Below are 22,010 nucleotides of genomic sequence, written 5' to 3'. Positions count from 1 at the left end.
AACTTAATATTAGCTGACTCAAAAAAGTTATTTATTAGTTTTATTAAAAGTTATTTTAAAAAATATTCTTTTTAAGTTGAATTAACTAAATTTGAAGGCAACCAGCTAACTTCTTTTTTGAAGTTGAACCAACTTTTTTACAGTGTACTTGTGGTATGAGCAGATGATGATCTCTGCATCTATAACTTTAAGGTCTGAGAGAATAAACCTGGCAGGACTGAAAACATTTAAGGTGGCACACTGTGGGAGCGAATCTGTGGCTAAAAGAAAGGAAAACAAGAAAGGCAAAGGGCGGCACTGAGATGATTCTCCACAGCAGCTTTCTGCGATTCCTCTAGAAGACTGCAAGAAGCTGAACGTAACGAAGCTCTCAGAACTTCGGCCTGCAGCGGCAACACCTCCTCATTCTCCATCCGCCTCCCTGCCTTTAATGATGTCGGCTTTGCCTTTTTACAGTGAATGAAGTAAAGGCCAAAGCTCTACTGGAGATGAAAACAGAGTTTACTGTTCATTGTGTCTACCATAGAAAGAGGTCACTCTTCCACAGCTCGGGAACTCTTAATAGAGAGTTTAGTAAACTATGTTTCATGTAACTCAGCTTTGTCTCAGAAGCTCAGTTGATAAAAATAATTGTTTAATTATTGTGTAGAATGATAAGATAAGTAGTTTTTATTCATATAAGGAAAGAAGGTTAAAGCTGTGGTGTTCCTGTTCGTGGTGACTGCTTTTGAGGAACCTAATAAGCCTTCGAGGGAGAGAGAAATGCAAGCACAAATGCAGATCTTCTTTTAATCCGGTTTACCTGAAGGCACATCTTCTTTCAGCTTTCTTTCCGCCACCCAAACTCTTCTCTGCCTCTCTCTTTTACAGTTTCTGGCAATAGCATAATCCTCCAGCCGTCTTTCTTCAACCGTGCCATGGGCGTCCCTGTCCATCCTCGACCCCGTTGCCAAACACTCGACTCTGCCCACCACGGCCCTGAGGACTACAAGCTCAAACCCCTAAACCGCCACCCCTTTCCAGCCAAATACCTGACACTGGTGACCCTCAGAGCAGCACATCTCCTAGACTACCTAACACACACAGCCAAAGCTCGCCATGCCAAACTGTCAGACATGGTGCCATGTAATCTCTTCCAAACATCCTAGATCCTTCCTTACACAGACACACATACACACCATCTTAACCCTGCCAAACATCCAAGACTTTCCCTATTCCCACAATGCCAAATACCCTCAAACACTGTCATCCAGCGTTAACTTCCTCAGGGGAATGCAAAGGACGGAAGTGAAAGAGAAAAAAATGGGACAGGAAAGTAGAAAATACAATAAGGGCAACTTTTCATAATGCATAGAATTCCTATAAATATTCCAAAACGTGTCCATTTTTGTCACATTCATAACACATGTATACACACTAAAACATGCTAGGTTAGTTTCAACCCAGCGTTGGGTCAAAAAGGGGCAAACCCGAACCGTTGGGTTGTAATTTAACTTATGCTGGGTTGTTTTAACCCAGAGTGCTTGTTGTGTCAAAAATAAACATTTTGTGCTTTTTTGACACAACACTGGCTTGGAAATAACCCAGTATTTGCTAGAGTGTTTCTAAAATATAGTTATGAAAATTAAAAAATGAAATACATACTTTAAAATGAGAGTTAATGCGAAAACAATACATACAATAAATAGGTCTGATAAAATCATTTTTTTCCACATAAATATATCTCTTTAAATAGCAAACATGGCAACCTGATCTCACAAATTTTTCATGGTATAGTCACAGGATATTTTGCTCATTTATCCGTGTCATTTTCACGGATCTCTGCATTTTTCAGTGTCCGTCCCACTGACTTTCTTTTCTGTGTTTCTTTTCACGTATTGGTTACTCAATTGTTTTTCCTATTTTTAAACAGTTATCGCTTCGGTATGGGGTTAGATTTGGATTTTGGGTTAGGATGTCACTTTTAACCTCTCGACGCGCACTAGCTCGGTCAGTTTTTTTTAACGCTGCTAACAATATCTATATAGCCTACTGTCTACAAACATGAATAATATTAACATTACTATACATCGTTTTAAAGGTCTATGGGTTTAGCATCAGTGTATGGTCTCTGTTTTGAGATACAGATGCTTTAGCATCATAAATGTAGTATTTTGTTACAGAAGTCCAAATGACAACATGCAAAATATAAACGGGACTCCTTACCTTTGTCTTGGTATAACAATCGCGAATCGAATCTAGTCTGTTTCAGATGTGTGAATAACCCATAAAAACTCTCCAATAAAATACATCCAATGACCATTTTTGTCCACAAATGCGTATAATCCGTGAAATATAGATACATTGTCAATTGTTTACATCAGATTTCACCTGGCGTTAGGGTTAGGTTTGGGTTAGGATGTCATTTTATGTAACAGAAAGTCGTTCTAACCCCAAACCCAAGCGACAATGGTAAGAAAATAGGAAAAACAATTACCAGTGACCAATACGTGAAACTGACACGGAAAAGAAAGTCCCTGGTACGGACACGGAAAAATGTGGAGATCCATGACAATGACACGGATAAATGAGCTAAATATTCCGTGACTATACCACGGAAATTTGTGAGGTGAGGCTGAAAATGGGCAATATCCACTGGCTGTGTGCTTTTCTGAAAGCATCCCCACTCCACTAAAAACGGGAAATCTAAAAAATTAACCCTAAATAAATATTATAAAATTGATAGCACAAAGAATAAGTCCATAACAAAAAGTTTAAATCCCATGATGACAGACAATGCCAATTCCTCTCCATAACAATAAAGTAATTTTAATAATTAATATTTTATGACCTTTTATTTATTTATCTGATGTGGCAAATAAGTATAGCCAGCCATATTGCTCGTAGCACGATCCAAAGTATTTCATTTACTAGTGGTTGACCAATGTGTGTTTAATAGCCAATATGATAACTAGAGAGTAGAGAGACTATTACAGATATTACACTGAAAAAAAATGATTCATTCAATATACTGAATTTTTTTAAAGTAAGTGGTCACAATCAATTTATTTAAGCTACATTTAAACAAAAAAAAATAGAAAAACAAAACAAAACAAAATATTTTTTAAATGTAGCTTAAATAAATTGATTGCGACCACTTATCTTCAAAAAATTGAGTAAATTGAATGAATCATTTTTTTCAGTGTATGCCATACAAACATTTGATTGAATTTGTTATTGTAAGTATGAAATATTAAGATAATATATTAAGAGATATTTTAAGAGGTATCAATTATTTGAAAGCAGACATGTTTGTTATTCATTTCAAAAGCTGTCAATAGATTTTGGACACAAGAGACTCAACTAGTCTGGATGTTACAGTACACTGTATAAATCTAACACTGTATAAAACGAAAACTCTACATATATAATCCCACATATATGCTCCTGTATAGCTCAGTGGTAGAGAACTGCATTTACAGTGCTAAAAGTCACGGGTTTGAACCCAGGGAACACAAATTGATAAAAATGTACACCTTGTAACGCACTGTAGGTCACTTTGGATAAAAATGTCTGCCAAATGCATAAATGTACTGTAAATGTGACAGAATAATTGTTATAATTGGCATACTGTCCTTACATGAAGAGTACATGCTAGTATAGGGGTAATAATACTATCACGGGTCAAATGCACAGAAAATAAATCTGGACAAGTATCACAGTGGGTGTATGTACGTGTGTTTGTGTGTTACTGTATCTATTTCCTGTGATCCCCCTCTGGCACACAGATGGTTAAGCCCACCCATTACAGTGCAGGAGGGTGGGGGAGGGGCACACACATAGGGCACAGGCTACAGATGGCACAGAGGGCATCGCCAAGCAGACTGCATAGCATGCGGAGGGGAGGAAACCGTGTGTGTGTGTGTGTGTGAGTGTGTGTGTGAGTGGGACACAATACCCTTGTTTTAAACCATGGCACCCTGACATTAACAAGAGGAGTGACTGTATACTACAGCAGATGCCAATCTAGCGATGTACTACATAAATTCTGCACCTTCCCTTTTGCTTGTACCTCCTTGTACGTCCTCCAACATCTCCACCCCTGTCGCATGGTCTTGTTTCCGATGCCATGCACCTTTTGATATTCAACAATGACCAATTGCCATCTGTTCGCCGATCTCGACAGACATCTCGTTCGAAAATACGCACACTATCTATTGTTTCAACGAGTGAAAAAAATGCAAGGGTTTTCTTTTACATACACAAATATGTAGGTGGCAGGAATATATTGTACATTAAAAGTAGGTTTTGTCTTATGAAGTACATGTGTTTAGGTATAAGATAAGTGTCTATTGTATCTTAAAGAGCACCTATCGTCCGATTCACGATTTTACATTTCCTTTGGTGTGTAGGTGTGTATTAGTCCATGTTAACGATATGCAAAAGGTAAAAAAAAACAAAGTAAACGATGACGCGAGTTATCGTCGCCAACGTAAATCTCCTTTTTTGGACTACAACAAATACACGGATTGTAGTGATGTAAACAAGACCGACATTATCATAATTCCTCCCGCTTGAACCGCATTGCATTGTGAGCGAATCTTTCAAACATGGTAAGGAGCGTCACATTTCCTGCTGACATCAGAGATATTCAGACCAATCATATCGTACAGATTAGCTGGCCAATTCAGGGAGTTTTGTACAAAATCAATGCATTTGAGAAAAGCAGTATATTTGGAGCTACAAAAATGTACGGTATGTGGAAAATAATGTGTTTTTTAACCATAAAGCGCACAAAAACAAAATAGCGCAACAATCTCAAAATGGACTGTTTTGGTGTATTCAATCTCATTCAAATCAACCATTCAAATGATTAGTCAAACTGATAGTCCCGCCCCAAACAAACGTGATTGGTTAAGCCAGTGCTGCTGGTTGGACAGTACTGTCACAGTGTTTACGCTTTTGGGAAAAATCAATTCCTTTTACATTGCAAAATTACACACCTCCCTTTTAAAGCAATGCTAAACCATGTTTTGAGTGTCTCATTTTCCTCTTATGTGTGTGTGTAACAGAAGTCAAAGAAAAGCATGCTCACACAGGTGACATCATGCAATAAATGCCGCCATTAGAAGACTCAGGAGTCAGGACACAGCATGGTTGCCATGACGGTAAGCAGACCACAGAAAGGACGTGCCACGATAGCCCCTACCGCTTCTGCCAAAACAGCAATAATGATCAGGTGTAGTCACGAATATACACAAACGCGCGATTGTATCTGGTCAAGAGCATCAAGAGTGGGCCTAAATTCCAACATTTCAGTTGGCTTCCATATGTAAACTCAGAGCAAAGCAATTTCAAAGCACAAAACACTCTCATTTTCTCTGTAAAGAGATCGGGAACATCCTTCAAATCAAGCAGCTATTTAGAGAGAGTGAATGAGTGAATGAATAAACAGGTGGGTGAACAAATGATTGGGTGTATGAATAAATAATCAGCAGCGCTTCAATAATGAAAATACTTCCTGTCAGCTTTCAGTGGCTTAAGAACAGATGTACAACACACAGCAGATGCGTCACATTGGAGACACATCTGAAAGTTCATCTCGACGCCGGCCCTTTAAAAACATTTTCTGTTCAGATATTGCCGTTTGTATTTTTTCCATTGCCGCGCCGCGCCAGAACTGGCCCGGGGAAACACGTCGCAAATCTTTGGCACTCTGCAAATCTTTGAAGAGATTTGGAGAGAGATGACTTACGAAAATTATGAGCGTGTCGTCGGATTCCAGTTTGAATGCACATGAAACACAACAGGGGAAATTTTCTTCAAAAGACAAGTGTGCAGAAACAAACACGACAAAAGCACACCCACACTAACAAACCCACACATGCTAGCCGTACTTTGTTTGGTTTTAAGATGTTATGGGTTGAAACTAAAAGAATTTTAAGTACAGGTAAAACTTGCCAAAAGCAATTAAAATGCATATTGTATACAAACAGTATGAAAATATTTTTAAGGCAGCATACATCATAACGCATTATTGTATCAGCCTACATAGCGCCAAAGATAGCCCAGAATTGCTATATATGGGAGAAATGCAACACTCAATATGGGCGCTCTGGCGACAAAAATCTCACCTTTCAGTTAAAACAACCAACCAACCATCAATTGATAAAAACTGACATTTCTCTGGGGTGGGGGCATTTATACACAGTCTGGTCAGGTGCTTGTCAACCTGTGTGGATCGGCTGTATCTGAAACAACCTCGAAAATTTTGTTGTAGCGCATCTTGGCTTAAGTAACAAAAGTTATGCTACAGCTATCGGGTTTAATTGTTGATTGGAAATATATTGTTTGAATGGGTGATTCTCACGAAAACTTGGTTTTAAGCATGTCAAGCATGAAAATGTAAAAATTGCATAAATTTACTTTTTTTTCCCACCAGACATTGAAAAACAAAGTCTGGAGTAAATGGGAACATTAATTTAAAAACTTTTACTTATCATTTAACACTTTTTGTAACATAATTTTAAAAATTAGTCCTAAAAAATCTCATTACCGCAACAGTCAGAAAACATCAACACTGACATATTTTCAAAATGACATGACAAACCTGAAAGAACATAATTTGGAGATTCTGCACATGCATTTAAAATCAAAGTATTATGCTTCTATTAATTAAATTAACATTTAATAAGCATCTGTTGCGGTAATGATAATCAAAATGTCGTGTAAGCATTCTGACAAGACAATATTTCAAATTAACTGTAAAAAAATGATCTTACCTGGTAGCCATCTTGAAGTAACTGGTCCATGTGCTTGGTCACTCAAAATCAAACTTTATTAAAATTCTGTATGTGTGCTTAAACTGTTCTCAAAAAGTGTTGCGGAGGATGAGAACATCAGGCATGGACACATCATGTTCCTAATTTTTCTTCATTATTATTATACATGAATATTCAGTAAATATTTTTTCTGTCATCTAAAGTAGTCTAGCAAAACATCCATTTATCTTTTTCTTAATATTTTTGTGTTAATTTTATTATATTACAACATAACGCATGTTCAAACACAGCCAGACACATTGCGGTAATGAGAATTTCAGCAGAAAATGAGATAAAATTTACAATTATAAATTCTTATGTTGAAATCACACATTGTGCAAAGTAGAACACAGTATTGTGTTAATTCTGATGCTTTTTAATGTTACTATATTACATTTGAAAGCTAAAATCATTAGTGCCGTGGTGTTTCAATGGTTTCGTGAGAATCACCCGAACACTTAAACCAACACTAAAGAGGTTTTGCTCTTTGCTCCCCCTACAGGTTAGAAGCGTTATTGCCCATTACCACTATCGTAAATATTGCAGCATAGCTGGCTCTGATTGGATTGTAGGTCTGCCGTAAAGCAAGTTTTTGTAGTTTTTACTCGAACTACAGGACCGCGACCCGACGGTTGGAAACTTCTTTAATGCGGTTTTGGCCGATAGAGGGCTGCAAAGCGAATGTGAAAGTGCCGTTCACCCTGTTTCAAGTGGATGAACCACTGAAACTTTTTTGGAAACGTTATTTTAAGGTAAAAAAAACTCTTTGGTGTTGCTTTAAATAGATAGGACTTCAGTCTTGCATGACTGAAAGATTATGGCCTCCCGGAGGAGGCGTTGCAAACATGGCCGCCAAGTGTCTTAACTTCCCTATACATCAGTGGTGGGCCATGTATTTTACAACTACGCCTTTAGTGGTGTCCTAGGTGATTTAATCTACCTCTTCATATCATCATGATGCCACGGCTATAGAAACCATTAATATCACACAGAAATGCAGTATAACAGGTTGTTGCATCATAGACAGGTATCTGATCCAGTGAGAATGAATGCCATAAATATTCAGATTCTCATTTGGAATTGTGGAGTATCGTGTCAAATACCATTCACATTAACACTGTAATAATGTCTACCTGCGCACCCGATAGGTGTATATAAGAGTTTGGTTCAATAAACGCGATAAACTACATTTTTTTACAAAAATCAGTTTTTTATAATAAATCTTTGAAAATCAAATTATGGATTTTAATTTTTTATGTTATTATAACCTAAAGATAGGTTATATTGCCAAAAGTTTTGGGACACATGCCTTTATATGCACATTAACCTGGATGACATCCCATTCTTAATCCGTATGGTTTATTATGGAGTTGGCCCACCCTTTGCAGCTATAACAGCTTCAACTCTTCTTGGAAGACTTTCTACAAGGTTTAGGAGTGTACTTATGGGGATTTTTGACCATTTTTCTAAATGCACATTTGTAAAGTCAGACACTGATGTTGGACAAGAAGGCATCGCTCGTAGTCTCCGCTCTAATTCATCTCAATGATGTTCTTTTGGGTTGAGGTCAGGACTCAAGTCAAGTTCCTCCACATCAAACTTGCTCATCCATGTCTTTATGGACCTTGCTTTGTGCACTGGTGCGCAGTCATGTTGGAACAGGAGGGGGCCATCCCCAAGTCCAAAATGTCTTGGTATGATAAAGCATTAAGAGTTCCTTTCATTGGAAGTGATTGGAAAGCCTAAATTCAATGATTTGGAGGGGTGTCCCAAAACTTTTGGCAATATACTGTATGTGTGTACGTAAAGTAATTTTCTTTTTTTTTGTATTGTATTTGTACAGAGTACTGCATTGTATATATAATGTACAGGACAGATTACTGTACTAAATGTATAGTTATGACTAGTCAGATCACCTACTGTAGTAGTCAGGTAGGCGTAATTTTAGAAATGTTTTACTTGATTGTGTATTTCAATGCTTCCCAATCCTGGTCCTCAAGGACTCCCATCCAAAAGGTTTTAGATGTTTCCTTATTTAAAACACCTTATTCAACCTCCTTCCAATATGATAAACATGTCTCCCTAACAAGCTGTTGAGGTAAATCAGGTGTGTTAAATAAGGAGACATCAAAAACTTTTTGGGAGAGGCTCTTAGAGCAGTGGTTCGACCAAGATTGGGAAGCACTGGTAAATTTGATTGTGCTCACCTTACCTCTCTTGACTTGATGATGATGATAAATGTATATATATATATATACATTTATATATATATATAGTGTTTTTTCTACAGTTTAAAGTCTGATTTCACCTAAAAGTGTGGTCATGTCACACCATGAAAACATTGCTTAATTTCTTAAAAAATCCTGAATAGCCCAATGCTGTTCTCTGATGCAAGTGCCACAAAAAATGACAAACTTTAGCTTTGAGTCATCAACAAATGGCATAAAATCGCTTGAAGTGCATTAGATAATAGGAATGTCTTTATTATTTCACTACATATGTTTGAGAACTTTATCTTTGAATGACATAATGGATGTATGCACATGCACACACACACGCACGCACGCACGCACGCACGCACGCACGCACGCACGCACGCACGCACACACACACACACACACACACACACACACACACACACACACGCACACATGCACACGCACGCACACACACACAAACACACACACACACATACAGTGGTGGCTTTGTACATGAGTGTGTGAGTATGATCTCTATGGATCTTCATTGTGATGCCCATGGGAGCAGATGTCACTGGCATTCTTTCAATTGTATCTCTCTCTCTCTTTCTCTATCTCTCTTTCTCTCTCTCTCTCTCTCTGTTCAGAGTGCAAACTGAACACCAGATGGAGAGACTGTGTTCGGTACTCCAGTCTCTCTAACTGCTCATCACAATGAATGCTTACATGTGATCTCCGAGGCTGATTTTCTTCCTCAATTTCCTTTCTCTCTCTCTCTCTCCCTCATCACAAAGAAAACAAAAGACTTTCTTTACCGTCTGACTCTCACACACTGTACGAGCTCATAGCTCAGCGGATGGCTTTCTTTCCACAGTTTCTCTGAGGCTGATGTTGGTAGGGGAGTCCCTGCGCTGGGTCTACAGACGGGTGTATTATTTCATTAAGTGCTTTTCAGCCCAGAGGGGGATTTGGGGACAAACCTTCAGGCTGTGTGTGACAAGGTTACGACCTCTGACAACCTCTGCCCAGCCCACAAGACCCATTCTCTCACCTTTTAAACATCATACACACAGAAGATGGGCACGGACACCAGAATATACACCTATAATCCATTCAGAAAACACAATAATTGTTTTTGGCAAGTTAAAAGAGTTTTACGACAAACACTAAATATGTTCGTAAAAATGCCAAAAAGGGATACGTGCTTAGGTAGGGTCATAATAAGCTTTTTTTGTAGCACACTGTGTTCTGACAAACAGCAATGTGAATCAACAGTGTTATTCAACTAGGGGGCCTTAAAATTATTTTAAAAATACAAAATTATATTTATTAGTGTTATACAGGGTTATTTTCACCAGGGTTTACCCTTTCAAAAATTACAGTACTGCTTTGGACCTAAAGAGTATTGGATCAATACCTAACGGTACGTGCACACAGGGTGTAAGCGTTAACGCTTCTCATTCACTTTTAATGGGTGACTTCATGCGTTGCCATAATGAATTGTGGATCCGTCTGCGCCGCGTCAGTGCCGTTGCTCGCGGCAGAAATTGAACATTTCTCAACTTTTCAAGCGGCAACGCGTGTGTACGCCAATCAGATTGCCTTATGCAAATAACCTAGGCAGAGCCAGCCAATTACGTTTATAAAAGACCGGAGCATGTGTTGCAGCCACTGTGATTGGCCGTTGGCCACGCTTCAGACAAGGCGTCAGGCGTTAACGCTTTCGCCCCATGTAAATGTACCACTATATGTCCATATTGGTACGAAAGGTATACATATCTGTTCCTAACAGTACATACACTCACCTAAAGGATTATTAGGAACACAATACTAATACTGTGTTTGACCCCCTTTCGCCTTCTGAACTGCCTTAATTCTACATGGCATTGATTCAACAAGGTGCTGAAAGCATTCTTTAGAAATGTTGGCCCATATTGATAGGATAGCATCTTGCAGTTGATGGAGATTTGTGGGATGTACATCCAGGGCATGAAGCTCCCGTTCCACCACATCCCAAAGATGCTCTATTGGGTTGAGATCTGGTGACTGTGGGGGCCATTTTAGTACACTGAATAGTCATGTTCAAGAAACCAATTCGAAATGATTTGAGCTTTGTGACATGGTGCATTATCCTGCTGGAAGTAGCCATCAGAGGATGAGTACATAAAGGGATGGACATGGTCAGAAACAATGCTCAGGTAGGCCGTGGCATTTAAACGATGCCCAATTGCACTACACTGCAAAAAATGGTTTTCATTAAAATATCAAAAAATTCTTAAATTAAGATTAGCAAACAACCCAAGAAAATAAGTCTAGTTTTTAGACCAAAAATATCAAATTTAAGTGATTTTGTGCATAAAACAAGCAAAAACATTTGCCAATGGGGTAAGCAAAAAATCTTGAATTTTTTTTTAAACACTAAATTCAAGAAAAATGCAAGAAAAATTTGCTAACCCCATTGGCAGATTTTTTTTGCTTGTTTTATGCACAAAATCACTTAAATTTGACATTTTTGGTCTAAAAGCTAGACTTATTTTCTTGAAAATCATTTTTATGCAGTCTAAGGGGCCTAAAGTGTGCCAAGAAAACATCCCCCACACCACCACACCATTGCATTAAAGAGAAATTGAACAGGTGTTCCTAATAATCCTTTAGGTGAGTGTATTAGGACCTTTTTAAAGAGTACTGTAACCCAGTGACAAATGGGGTACATATTTTGACAATTTGTTCATGATTATAGTTATGCCAAGCTCTTGAACAATTGCTTGGGCAGAATTTTTTGACTATTGGACAATAGGGGTCTTGTTTATGGTAACTCGGGAAAGGTGAGCATTCATATGGGACTGGTGAAGGACAACTGACTAAAACAAGTGATTTGTAAATCCAAAGATCAAGTACTCAAATCTTACATCGACTTCTCAATTAGTTGGAAGATTAACCTGTTGGTTATTCATATAGGCATATTAAATAAATATCTCATACTCAAGTACTTTAACTATCCAACTTTGAACTACTGAGAAGACAGGTAGACAAAATAACCCAAATGTCCATCCTAATACACCCATACAAAGACCAAAAGAAGACAGAGAGTGAAGTGATCAGGGGCTGAAAAAATGGAAGAGGAGGAGTGGAGGTGGCAGGGGGGCCCGAATAAAGAGGGCCGCTGAAGGTTAGACAGAATTCGGCATTGTTAAGGCAAGAGCACCACGTTCTGTTGATCTGAACTGATCCGAAGAAACAAAACCGCATTGTTCCTCGCAGATGGAAGCGAGTGTGTCGTCAAGGTAACCAGATTAATCTCCCCTTTCTGTGCTTCCTCCGGTGAAGAGTGCTAATCGGCGGGCTTCTTTCACGCTAAAGCTAGCCTCAAAGCCCGGCCTCTAACTAGCCCTCTAATTAGCCGCAATTACAATGAAGACAACATGATGAGATAATACAAATTTGCAAAATAATGACATACCACGACAAAATATTCCTCCTACTAAGCAGCAGATTTGTTCTCTCTCTCCCTTTCTCCTCGGAGCCACAATGAGCCGGGGCCCTCCTAAAGCTGCCCGGCAGGATGGTGCTGCATTATCAGACACAGGGATTCATTGTCAGCCTGCTGTTTTCCTCAATCACCAGGCCATTGTCTGCTGTCTTAAATAAAAACGACTCACATAATGATCCCCTTCTCACCAGCGCACAGAGCCGAGCGGACAACACTACACATCAAACGCGCACTCAGACGCGCACGCATACGCGCGCTGGCCCTTGGGCTCAGGGGCCGAACGCACAGGCAAAGGTGTTTCGCAACACAATTATTGTGTGAGAAAAGCAGGATGGGGGAGAAAGAGAGATTTAAATGATTAAGAGAACAAACGAAAGAGAGAGAGAGGGGAAATTGGAAAAATGAAAATGAATGAGAACACAAAAGAGTGAGAGGAGAAGTAGGGAGGGAGGGAAAGAGGAAGGAAAGAAGGAGAAATTGAAGGAAAGAAGTCCTGGGGAGACAGCGAGAGAGATGAGTGATGGTACAGACTGTTTGTTTTCATCTGGTTAGATCAAATTAAACAGCCTTTAGTCAGCTAGACAACACACACTTATGACATCAAACAAGACACAGTGAGAGAGATAGAGAGAGTTGTTTTCAATGGGAGGAAGCAATAAAGTCCTCTAAAGTATAAGGATGTGACACAATGGTCGACCAGTTGATCTAGTATTTAAAAAATTACTCCTCTCTTTGGATTAGGGGGACAAAGTGCACCCATCATCCGCAGAAATCATGTATATTTACGTATTCAAGGGTTCACTTCACACTTGAATTGCAACAAACGGTGCCAGACCCATAAAGACACCCGTTCACACATTTGCTTAAAAAACAGTCTCCTTATAATATGATGCCTTAAGCTATAAAAGCGATTCAAAATCAGCCCACATTGTTAACCTCAGCAGACCTGCTTAACGATTTTGCCCGGCGTCGGTGATCAGGTGACTACATGATAACTTCATAAGCAATAACACAATTGTACTACAGATCTACTGTGATATCACTATGATAAGCTCTGAACAATCACAGTTCATCACTTTGGCTTCGGAGAAAGCATCAAAAAGGCCCTCATCTGAGCCGGGCGGCCTCAGTCCGCCGTTTGAAGTCGATTTCTCGTCATTAACCCAACCTGCATTCATTAACAAACACCGTGGCTGTACTCAAAGACGTCGCTCCAGTTTCCCCTGTTGTTTTGTTCGCTACACCTTATTAGGGATTGCGCTCCTCAAACCAAATAATTATTTCAGAGTCATTAAAAGAAAAATACATGAATAATGACATTAAAAACACTGGAGATTTGCTCTGCTATCTTCATATTTTAGATATTTTAGGATATTTTCCCTTCTGCTGTTGTGTAAACAGGAATTCTGCATGTAATGAGGACAGAGGAATAAAAGCAGAGACACCTGAATCAAAGCCAAGACCAGATATTAATCACTATGCACTATGGGGATTCAGCACTATGTTTTTCTATTTCGTTCACAATAGACTTGCTATAAAAGCAGAATAAGGACATATGGTCGACTAGTATTTTTTTATTTTATTTTATTTTATTTTATCAATTTTATCTGCCAGGCGTTTTCAGCCATGTTTAAACGCTTTGGTGTACTTCAGCACGGAAAAAACTGTAAGCTGCTATCTTATTTGAAAAATGCCAAGCTTCCATTGGAAACAATTTAAAACACGCACCGGCCGCGGGCGTAAGCTTTGGTGTGCACGCCCCTTTAGAACGCATCTTGCTGTTTGATTATTTTGAATTGGGTCACAATGACAACGTTATCAGTAGATGTCATTCTATGTAATCAAATATCGGTACCGGCACAGACATTTTGTATAGGTGCATCCCTATTAATAATATTTGATCCTGAACCGCAAAAGCACACTGAAAAAAAATGACTTTCTTACTAAGCATTTTTGTCTTGTTTTTCAGTAAAATATATAAAAATTGTTAAATTCAGATGCATTTTCTTGATGAGCAAAATGACCTAGGAAAAGAAGTCTAGTTTTTAGACAAAAATATAAAATTTAAGCAAATTTGTGCTTAAAACAAGCAAAAAAACAAAACAATGGAATAAGAAAAAATTTCTTGAATTAGGTGTTTAAAAAAAGTAAACTTAGTTCAAGAATTTTTTTTCTTATTCCATTGGCAGTTTTTTTACTTAAAGTTAATATTTTTTGTCTAAAAACTAGACTTATTTTCCTAGGTTATTATTTTATTTTATTTTATTTTATTTTTAGTTTATCTATCCATATCTATCCATGAAGTTAGCAATTTGTAAATAACTAGCTCAAATAACCAAGTCTTGGCTATGAAAAATTATTAAAATTCCCACCATTATTGTCCCGAAAAAAGTTTATTTCCCACCATTTCTCTAAAGATACAGTTTATTTAACACACATTGACCAGCTATATGGGCACACTGTCAAAACAAAGCTTGTTATAGACCTAATTTTACTAAAACAATAATTAAACATTTTACGCAACAGCTAAAAATCTGAAAGTTACTGTATCACACCATTGTTTTGGTCAATGAATACTGTAATTTATACATTTTGTAAATTATTAACATTCAAAACCATTTTCCCCAGCCTGACACTGTTCTGAAAACACATTTAAACCTTTAGTTTTTAAGATGTCAAATAAATCTCTGGTGTCTCCAGAGTACACATGTGATGTTTTAGCTCAAAATACCATAAAGATAATTTATTATATTATTGATAAAAATGTGCTGTTTTTGTGTGTGTGTCCTTTTAAATGCAAATTAGCTTTTCTCTGCACTAAATGGCAGTGCCGTGGTAGGATTGTGCAGATTAATGGGCGGTATTATCCCCTTCTGACATCACAAAGGGAGCCAAATTTCAATTACCTATTTTTTCACATGCTTGTAAGGAATGGTTTGCAAAAACTAAGTTACTGGATTGATCTTTTCACATTTCCTAGGTTGATAGAAGCACTGTAGACCCAATTATAGCACTTAAACATGAAAAAAGTCAGATTTTCATGGTATGTCCCCTTTAAAAGTATATCCAGTATATAGATGACCCTCGCCTAAATGTATTCCAGTTTGATCTTATTGTTCTTTGAAGTCAAAATGTGGCCCAAAAGTGGCATGGAGCTTCAGGTCTTACCTGTCTCCAGCTTCACCTGTCTTCATTCCCCCAGCAGACAGCGTGAAAGTGTGGTTAGATTACTTGAAACAGTCTGCAACACAAACGTGAAAGAATTGGGGTTATTGAATTAAAGGTAGTCAGTGCCTGTAAACAGCATTCAGGTTCAATTGACTTGTTTTTACTTTTAATGCGTTACAGCAATTTGTGCAAGAACTGTGTGTTAAGAACCGTAATGCACTTAACAGAAAACTTTAACCGGTCGTCAACACAAAGAAAAAGCCAAAGGAAACATCTCATACTTTACAAAATTAATTTTTAAAAATTAAAAACAACAAAGTGAAGTTTTTGCCCTAAGAATAACTTCAGCTTAAACCAGATTTGGCAGCAGTTACGTCAGATTTTCATCTTTCTTGACTTTTCAACTTTTTATGAAGGCAAAATTGCTTAAGTCTTTGAACTCCAAAATGTCACTTCACAGGAAATGATTTGGACTGAGGTCTGAGGTTCGACTGGGCCACTCCAACACATTTTTATTTTATTTTGCTCTGCTCCTTTTCCAGGTTCTGCTCCAGAAAAGGATTCCCAAAGTATTTGCTAAGCTTCAATGTTGGTGTCCTCAATTCAATGTAGTGTGGTAGGACTGGGGCAAACATAGTGCCTGAGGTCCAATAAGTTAATTTTTGGTTTTATCAGACTATATTCTTGTAAACTGGGGATTTTAAATCCCTTTAGGTGATCTCCAGCTTAGATGCAAATGCTTTGTTCTTACCACTCTTTCTGTCAAAGAGATTAATTAATTGTTCATGCTGTTGTTATCTAAAAGCATAGCTTCAGTCATCTCTATGACTCTAACTCAAAGATGGCATAGGCCTGGTTGCCCTCATAATTCAGTTCTTGTCCTCTAAACAATAAATTAAGAAAGGCAGCACGTTCTAGAGAGATGTTTCACATCTTCATTTTCGATTATGAACATCTGATTATTTTGTTTTTCTGAATTTTACATATTAACAATTGCGGATACATCAATATTGCATACCTGTCAAGTATCCCGTTTTGGCCGGGAAAGTCCCGTATTTTACCCTTCTTTCCCGCCGTCCTCCCGTATTAGTATTTTCCCGTAAATCTCCCGTATTTTAACCTGCGTTATTACAAAAATAATAATGCCCGGGCGGAGTAATAAAAAACATTCCCAATCCCAGATCGCTAAAGATCCACTGATTCCGCTAATCCACTTCGTGTTTTCCCACCCGCTCCGCATCATCTCTGTGTGCACTCTCTGCCTGGAGAGCGAAGACGACAGTTTCTGTCTGAAGTTTGTTGCATTAACAGGTAGATTTATTACATTATATCAGTTGTTAAACCGCAGAATTACTAATTTGGAAGTTTGTTTATGTATTTCTTCGGTTAATGATTTGCTGTCGGTGTTCTAAAAGTGCTAAAGTTAGCAAGCAAACGGCAACAAAATATCCACATTATTATCGTTACAATGCTTGTCTAATGAATTAAATGTTCCCGGTCAGATCTAAGTTAACATAAACACTAAATTAGCCGTTGTTGGCACACTTTGTAGACAAAAAATACCAAAAACACCAATGCCTTCACAAAGTAAAGACAGAGAACGGAAAGGGAGGCTGGTAAAGGCAGTTCAACATTGCAAACATTGATTCAAAGCTCCACCAAGCCAGCAGGTAAATCATATTGAATATCTATTGTCACACTTTAATTCTTGTTATTATATTTTCCCATTATAATCACTTGTTATCACTTGTCTAAGTTGATGCTAGTAATATAGTAACACATCATTTATTTATAATACTATATTAAAACCATACTAATAGTACCTACCCCTGTAGTGCCCTTTTTGGTTTGGGCCACTGCCCCATCTAGCATTTTCATTTTCTAAATGACAGTTCTCATTACAAAGAAAAGTGAATGGTTTATAAATAATTTTGGCATTAAGGTATAATGCAAAAGAAGATAAAATAAGGCTTTTCAAACTAAGGCCATTGGGTTTTGTAGAGATGCAAATTTGTGTGTATAGTATGTACAGTACACTGTAAAAAATAAATTGTTGGCTCAATGAATTATTTTTTAGTAACTAGTTCCACAGAAATTTTACGTTCACTCAATTTCTGACTCCAAAGTGTTACCTGGATTGATGTTTTTTAGTTGGCCCAAACTTGACTCAAATATAAAAAAGTATGTTTGCTCAACTAGCTTTTTAGTTCATTCAACTAAAATGTTTTAATCAGTTGAATCTTTAAAAACTTACAGCAAAGACTCTGTCAATTAAAATGTAAGTATTTACTCAATGTTGTATGTGTTATTTCAATTAATATTTATTATTTGGGAATTTTTAAGAAACTTTTTTAAATTATTTATCAAATAATTTATGCTGGTGTTGTTAACAAATAATTAACTTCAGTCACATAAAAACAAAAGCTTTATTCACTTATCATACAGACTGAACATACAGAATTAAGTCTTCTCTAAATAGAGGGCATAAAACAGTCCAAAAGGCACTCCAAAGTCCGTCAGAACATCCCCAGGGCCATTTAGGAGACTTTCTTCAGCCCTCTGGTCTGCCTCTTCCACATCATCACCGCTCTGGTTTAATAAACAGAGGAATATAAACACACACACAGACATACATAAATAACATGTTTAATATAATAAAGCTTGACGGTGAAAGATTTTATACCCTAAAATTGCCAAATTTCCCTCAGACATCACACGTAATTGAATTAAACACTATTGGGCGGTTTTCTCGGACAGGACTTATCACTGACTAAAATACTGACATCTCTTAACATATGAGTGCTATTGTTTTGTCTCAAAATGCACTCCAGTATTGTATTTTATAAGGTTTGTTTGTAAAAATGTCCCAATTATAATTAAGACGGAGTCCTAAACCCTGTCCGGTATTATCTTAACTAAAATAGCTCCACTTTAACTCGGACACATAACATAACACACACTTTAACTCGGACACATAACATAACACACCTTTATATAACTTATATGTTTACAAAAACGTCGAGTATTTGCGTCTTTGCCAATTAATATAGTCTAAAATTAACATTTATTTACAAACACTTACCTGACGTGAACTTGAGGAAACGGCTGATGACTTGTGTCGTTGTGGGAAACAGTGAGTGATTCCAGCTGTTACATGCGGAATGATCTCAGATGAAATGACCTGTGATTCAGATCCTTCCGAGTTAAGTTAAGACATTTTAAATTAAAAACTCACGCACATACTGTACATACAGACGCGCGCGCGAGCGGGTCGCGCGCACGTGCGCGCGCACACGGGTACACACACGGGTATATTTAGAAGTTTTATTTAAGATTGTTATGATATTGGGACTATTTCTCCACCCGCTCCTTCAGTTTTGAAGTTCAAATTCGCATGCAGTCCGGTTATAACAAATGTAAAAGATATGAAACATCACTCAACAGCGATATCAATTAAGTGCAATCCTAAAATATGATTTAAAACATAACCATTTCATTGTTAAGTATGAGAAATTAAAATGAATTCAATCACGTTTAAACGCCACAGAGATACCAGAGCCAGCAGTCGATTTCTGATGCGCTTGCCGAGGCAAGGCTGCGCTGGGCGGGGTGTGAGCGCTTAAGTGTCTGTGATTTTCTGGAGCTCATATGGAGCTCATCTACGTCCGAAAGTGTCCGAGCACATGTTTAAATAGACGCTATCTTTATTAACCGACCGCATATTTAAACTTTAAGTACATACATTCACGCCTGAACAACTCTTAAAATTACATTTTGTGACGAAATAACAGTAATAATATGAGCATTTTGTTGTCAGGAAACATAGCTGTCATAAGTCCACATATTTACCTGATTTGTCTTAATTAGTTCAGTCAACATAGCCATTCTGAATGTTGACTGAATTTGAAAATAACCATTCATTTAATATTTTAAACACAGATTTATCTAGACTTAAAATAATATGTCTTCTCAACTAGCTCAAACAAAAAACTTGGTTTAACTTATATATTTTTGCCCGTCCAACATTTCATTAGTTGGATTTTTTACAGTGTATGAGTGTGACTTATGAAATGTAGTTTTCACATTTCACATTGGGAGCTGTGTGTTTCACTAGTTTTCTTGCTAATGAATTAGTTTGTTTAGTTAATTTTAACACAATTATCAGCACTAAGGTTTAAAAAAATATTATCCGGCCCTCACCATTCTTAAAATGTAAGGAATACTGGAGCTTGTTTGTGTTGGTGGTGGGACTGTTCGCGGTGGGCGCCGTAAAATTTCCCTTATTTTCAAATCCAAAACTTGACAGGTATGCAATATTGACAAATTATTTAAAAACAGTTGATGATCAGAGACTGCCAAAGACTGGAAAATGCTGTATTTGGATGTACACAAAGGCGTTTACGCCGGCGATTGGTGTATGTTTTCAATTGTTTTCAATTGCAGCTGGCGTTTTTTCCATGCTGAGCGCCCACACTCTGCATCTTTTCTGGACTCAACGCTAAGCGCCCAAAGTTAAAAAATTATACTGATGAACAAAGCAGAAGTATAATACCAACCAAAATGCTTACTGTAGCTGAAAAACGCTGGCAAGCGGCAACAGTCGGGTGTCCGCCTGCCATTTTCAGCCGCGTTTAAACAGTTTGATGTACACGCTCCCCTTTCAAAAATGCTAGCAGCTGGCATTTTTTTCGCGCTGGAAGCCGGAGTTCGGCGGTTTTTCTGTGCTCAGCGCTGAACGCCGGGAGTTGAAAAATATTCAACTTTGGGTGAAAAGCTCAGCTCGTCAATGTCATCTCTCACACTGTCATCCAATCACAGTGTAGGAGGGGCGGGATAAACATCACAACAACCAACTGGCGCATTGTACAACGACTAATAAACAAACCAGAAGTATCACAGCAACCAAAGTGCTCAGCTCAGTCGGCAAAAAAAGCTGGCAGTCGGTGTCTGCCGGGCGTTTTCAGCCATGTTTTAACGTTTTGGTGTACACGCTCCTTCAGCACGGAAAAAAACTGCTAGTTGCTAGCTTATTCGAAAAACGCAGAGTTTCCATTGGAAACAATTTAAAACATGCGCCAGCCGCTGACGTAAAAGCTTTGGTGTGCACGCCCCCTTAGAACGCATCTTGCTGTTTGATTACTTTGAATTGGGTCACAATGACAACGTTATCAGTAGATGACATCATTCTATGTAAGCGAATATCGGTACTGCACAGACATTTTGTATAGGTGCATCCCTATTAATAATATGTGACCCTGAACCGCAAAACCACACTGCAAAAAATGACTTTCTAACTTAGTATTGTTTTCAGTAAAATATCTAAAAATTCTTAAATTCAGATGTATTTTCTTGATGAGCAAAATGACCTAGGAAAATAAGTCTAGTTTTTAGACAAAAATATAAAATTTAAGCAAATTTGTGCTTAAAACAAGCAAAAAACCCAGCCAATGGAATAAGAAACATTTTCTTGAATTAGGTGTTTAAAAAAAGTAAACTTATTTCAAGAATTTTTTTCTTATTCCATTGGCAGATTTTTCCTGCTTGTTTTAAGCACCAATTCATTTAAAGTTAATATTTTTTGTCTAAAAAACTAGACTTATTTTCTTGGGTCATTTTGCTCATCAAGAAAATACATCTTAATTTAAGAATTGTTAGATATTTTTACTGAAAACAAGACAAATATACTAAGTAAGAAAGTCATTTTTTGCATTTCAGTCATAAGTCACACAGATATGTTTGCCAACAACACTGCAAAAAATGATTTTCAACCAAAAAAAATTTGCCAAGGGGTAAGCTAATTTTTCTTGAATTTTTCTTGAATTTATTGTTTAAGAAAAATTTTCAAGTTTTTTTTGCTTGCTTTATGCACAAAATCACTTAAATTTGATATTTTTGGTCTAAAAACTAGACTTATTTTCTTGGATCATTTTGCTCATAAAGAAAAAGCATCTTAATTTAAGAATTTTTAGATATTTTTACTGAAAACAAGACAAAACTACAAATAATTTTTTCTTGAAAATAATTTTTTGCAGTGTATGATTTTCAAAAAAAAAAATTATTGTTTTTTATGCCAAAAATTATAAGATATTAATTAAAAATCATGTTTCATTAAGATTTTCCAATAGTATCTCGGCCAAATACTGTGCTATCCTTACAAGCCATACATCGATGGAAAGCATCATTTATGATGTATAAATAAAAAATACCCTTATGACTTGTTTTGTGGTCCAGGGTCACATATATGTGTTGCTTTTTTCAGAATTGAAATGTACAATTACATCTTAAAAATATACGCTGTTTAAAAAACCATGATGGGTAAAATATGGACAAACCCAGCTGCAGTTTAACAGAGTT

General features: G+C 37.3%; 1 protein-coding gene and 1 long non-coding RNA gene across 7 annotated transcripts in view; both read right to left on the bottom strand.

The window, feature by feature from the left end:
- sox5 (SRY-box transcription factor 5) overlaps positions 1 to 22,010 on the bottom strand; it is a 283,238-nt gene that overhangs the window by 106,809 nt on the left and 154,419 nt on the right. For 4 of the 6 annotated variants that reach the window (XM_055190505.2, XM_055190506.2, XM_073868212.1 and 1 more), the window contains one exon: positions 15,657 to 15,729. The exons of the other annotated variants lie outside the window; for them this stretch is intronic. In XM_055190505.2, the coding sequence (XP_055046480.2) occupies positions 15,657 to 15,682 (26 nt within the window). In that variant the 5' untranslated portion in view covers positions 15,683 to 15,729. The remainder of the gene's footprint in view (positions 1 to 15,656; positions 15,730 to 22,010) is intronic. 6 annotated transcript variants of the gene reach the window in all.
- On the bottom strand, positions 18,064 to 19,364 carry LOC141362037 (uncharacterized). The gene is made up of 2 exons (XR_012368041.1): positions 18,739 to 19,364; positions 18,064 to 18,245 (listed from the first exon to the last, which is right to left on the bottom strand). It is a non-coding gene; the product is annotated as an uncharacterized lncRNA (long non-coding RNA).

The sequence above is a fragment of the Misgurnus anguillicaudatus genome, chromosome 1, assembly GCF_027580225.2.
Source record: "Misgurnus anguillicaudatus chromosome 1, ASM2758022v2, whole genome shotgun sequence".
NCBI lineage: Eukaryota > Metazoa > Chordata > Actinopteri > Cypriniformes > Cobitidae > Misgurnus > Misgurnus anguillicaudatus.
This window is presented reverse-complemented; position numbering and strand designations above follow the sequence as displayed.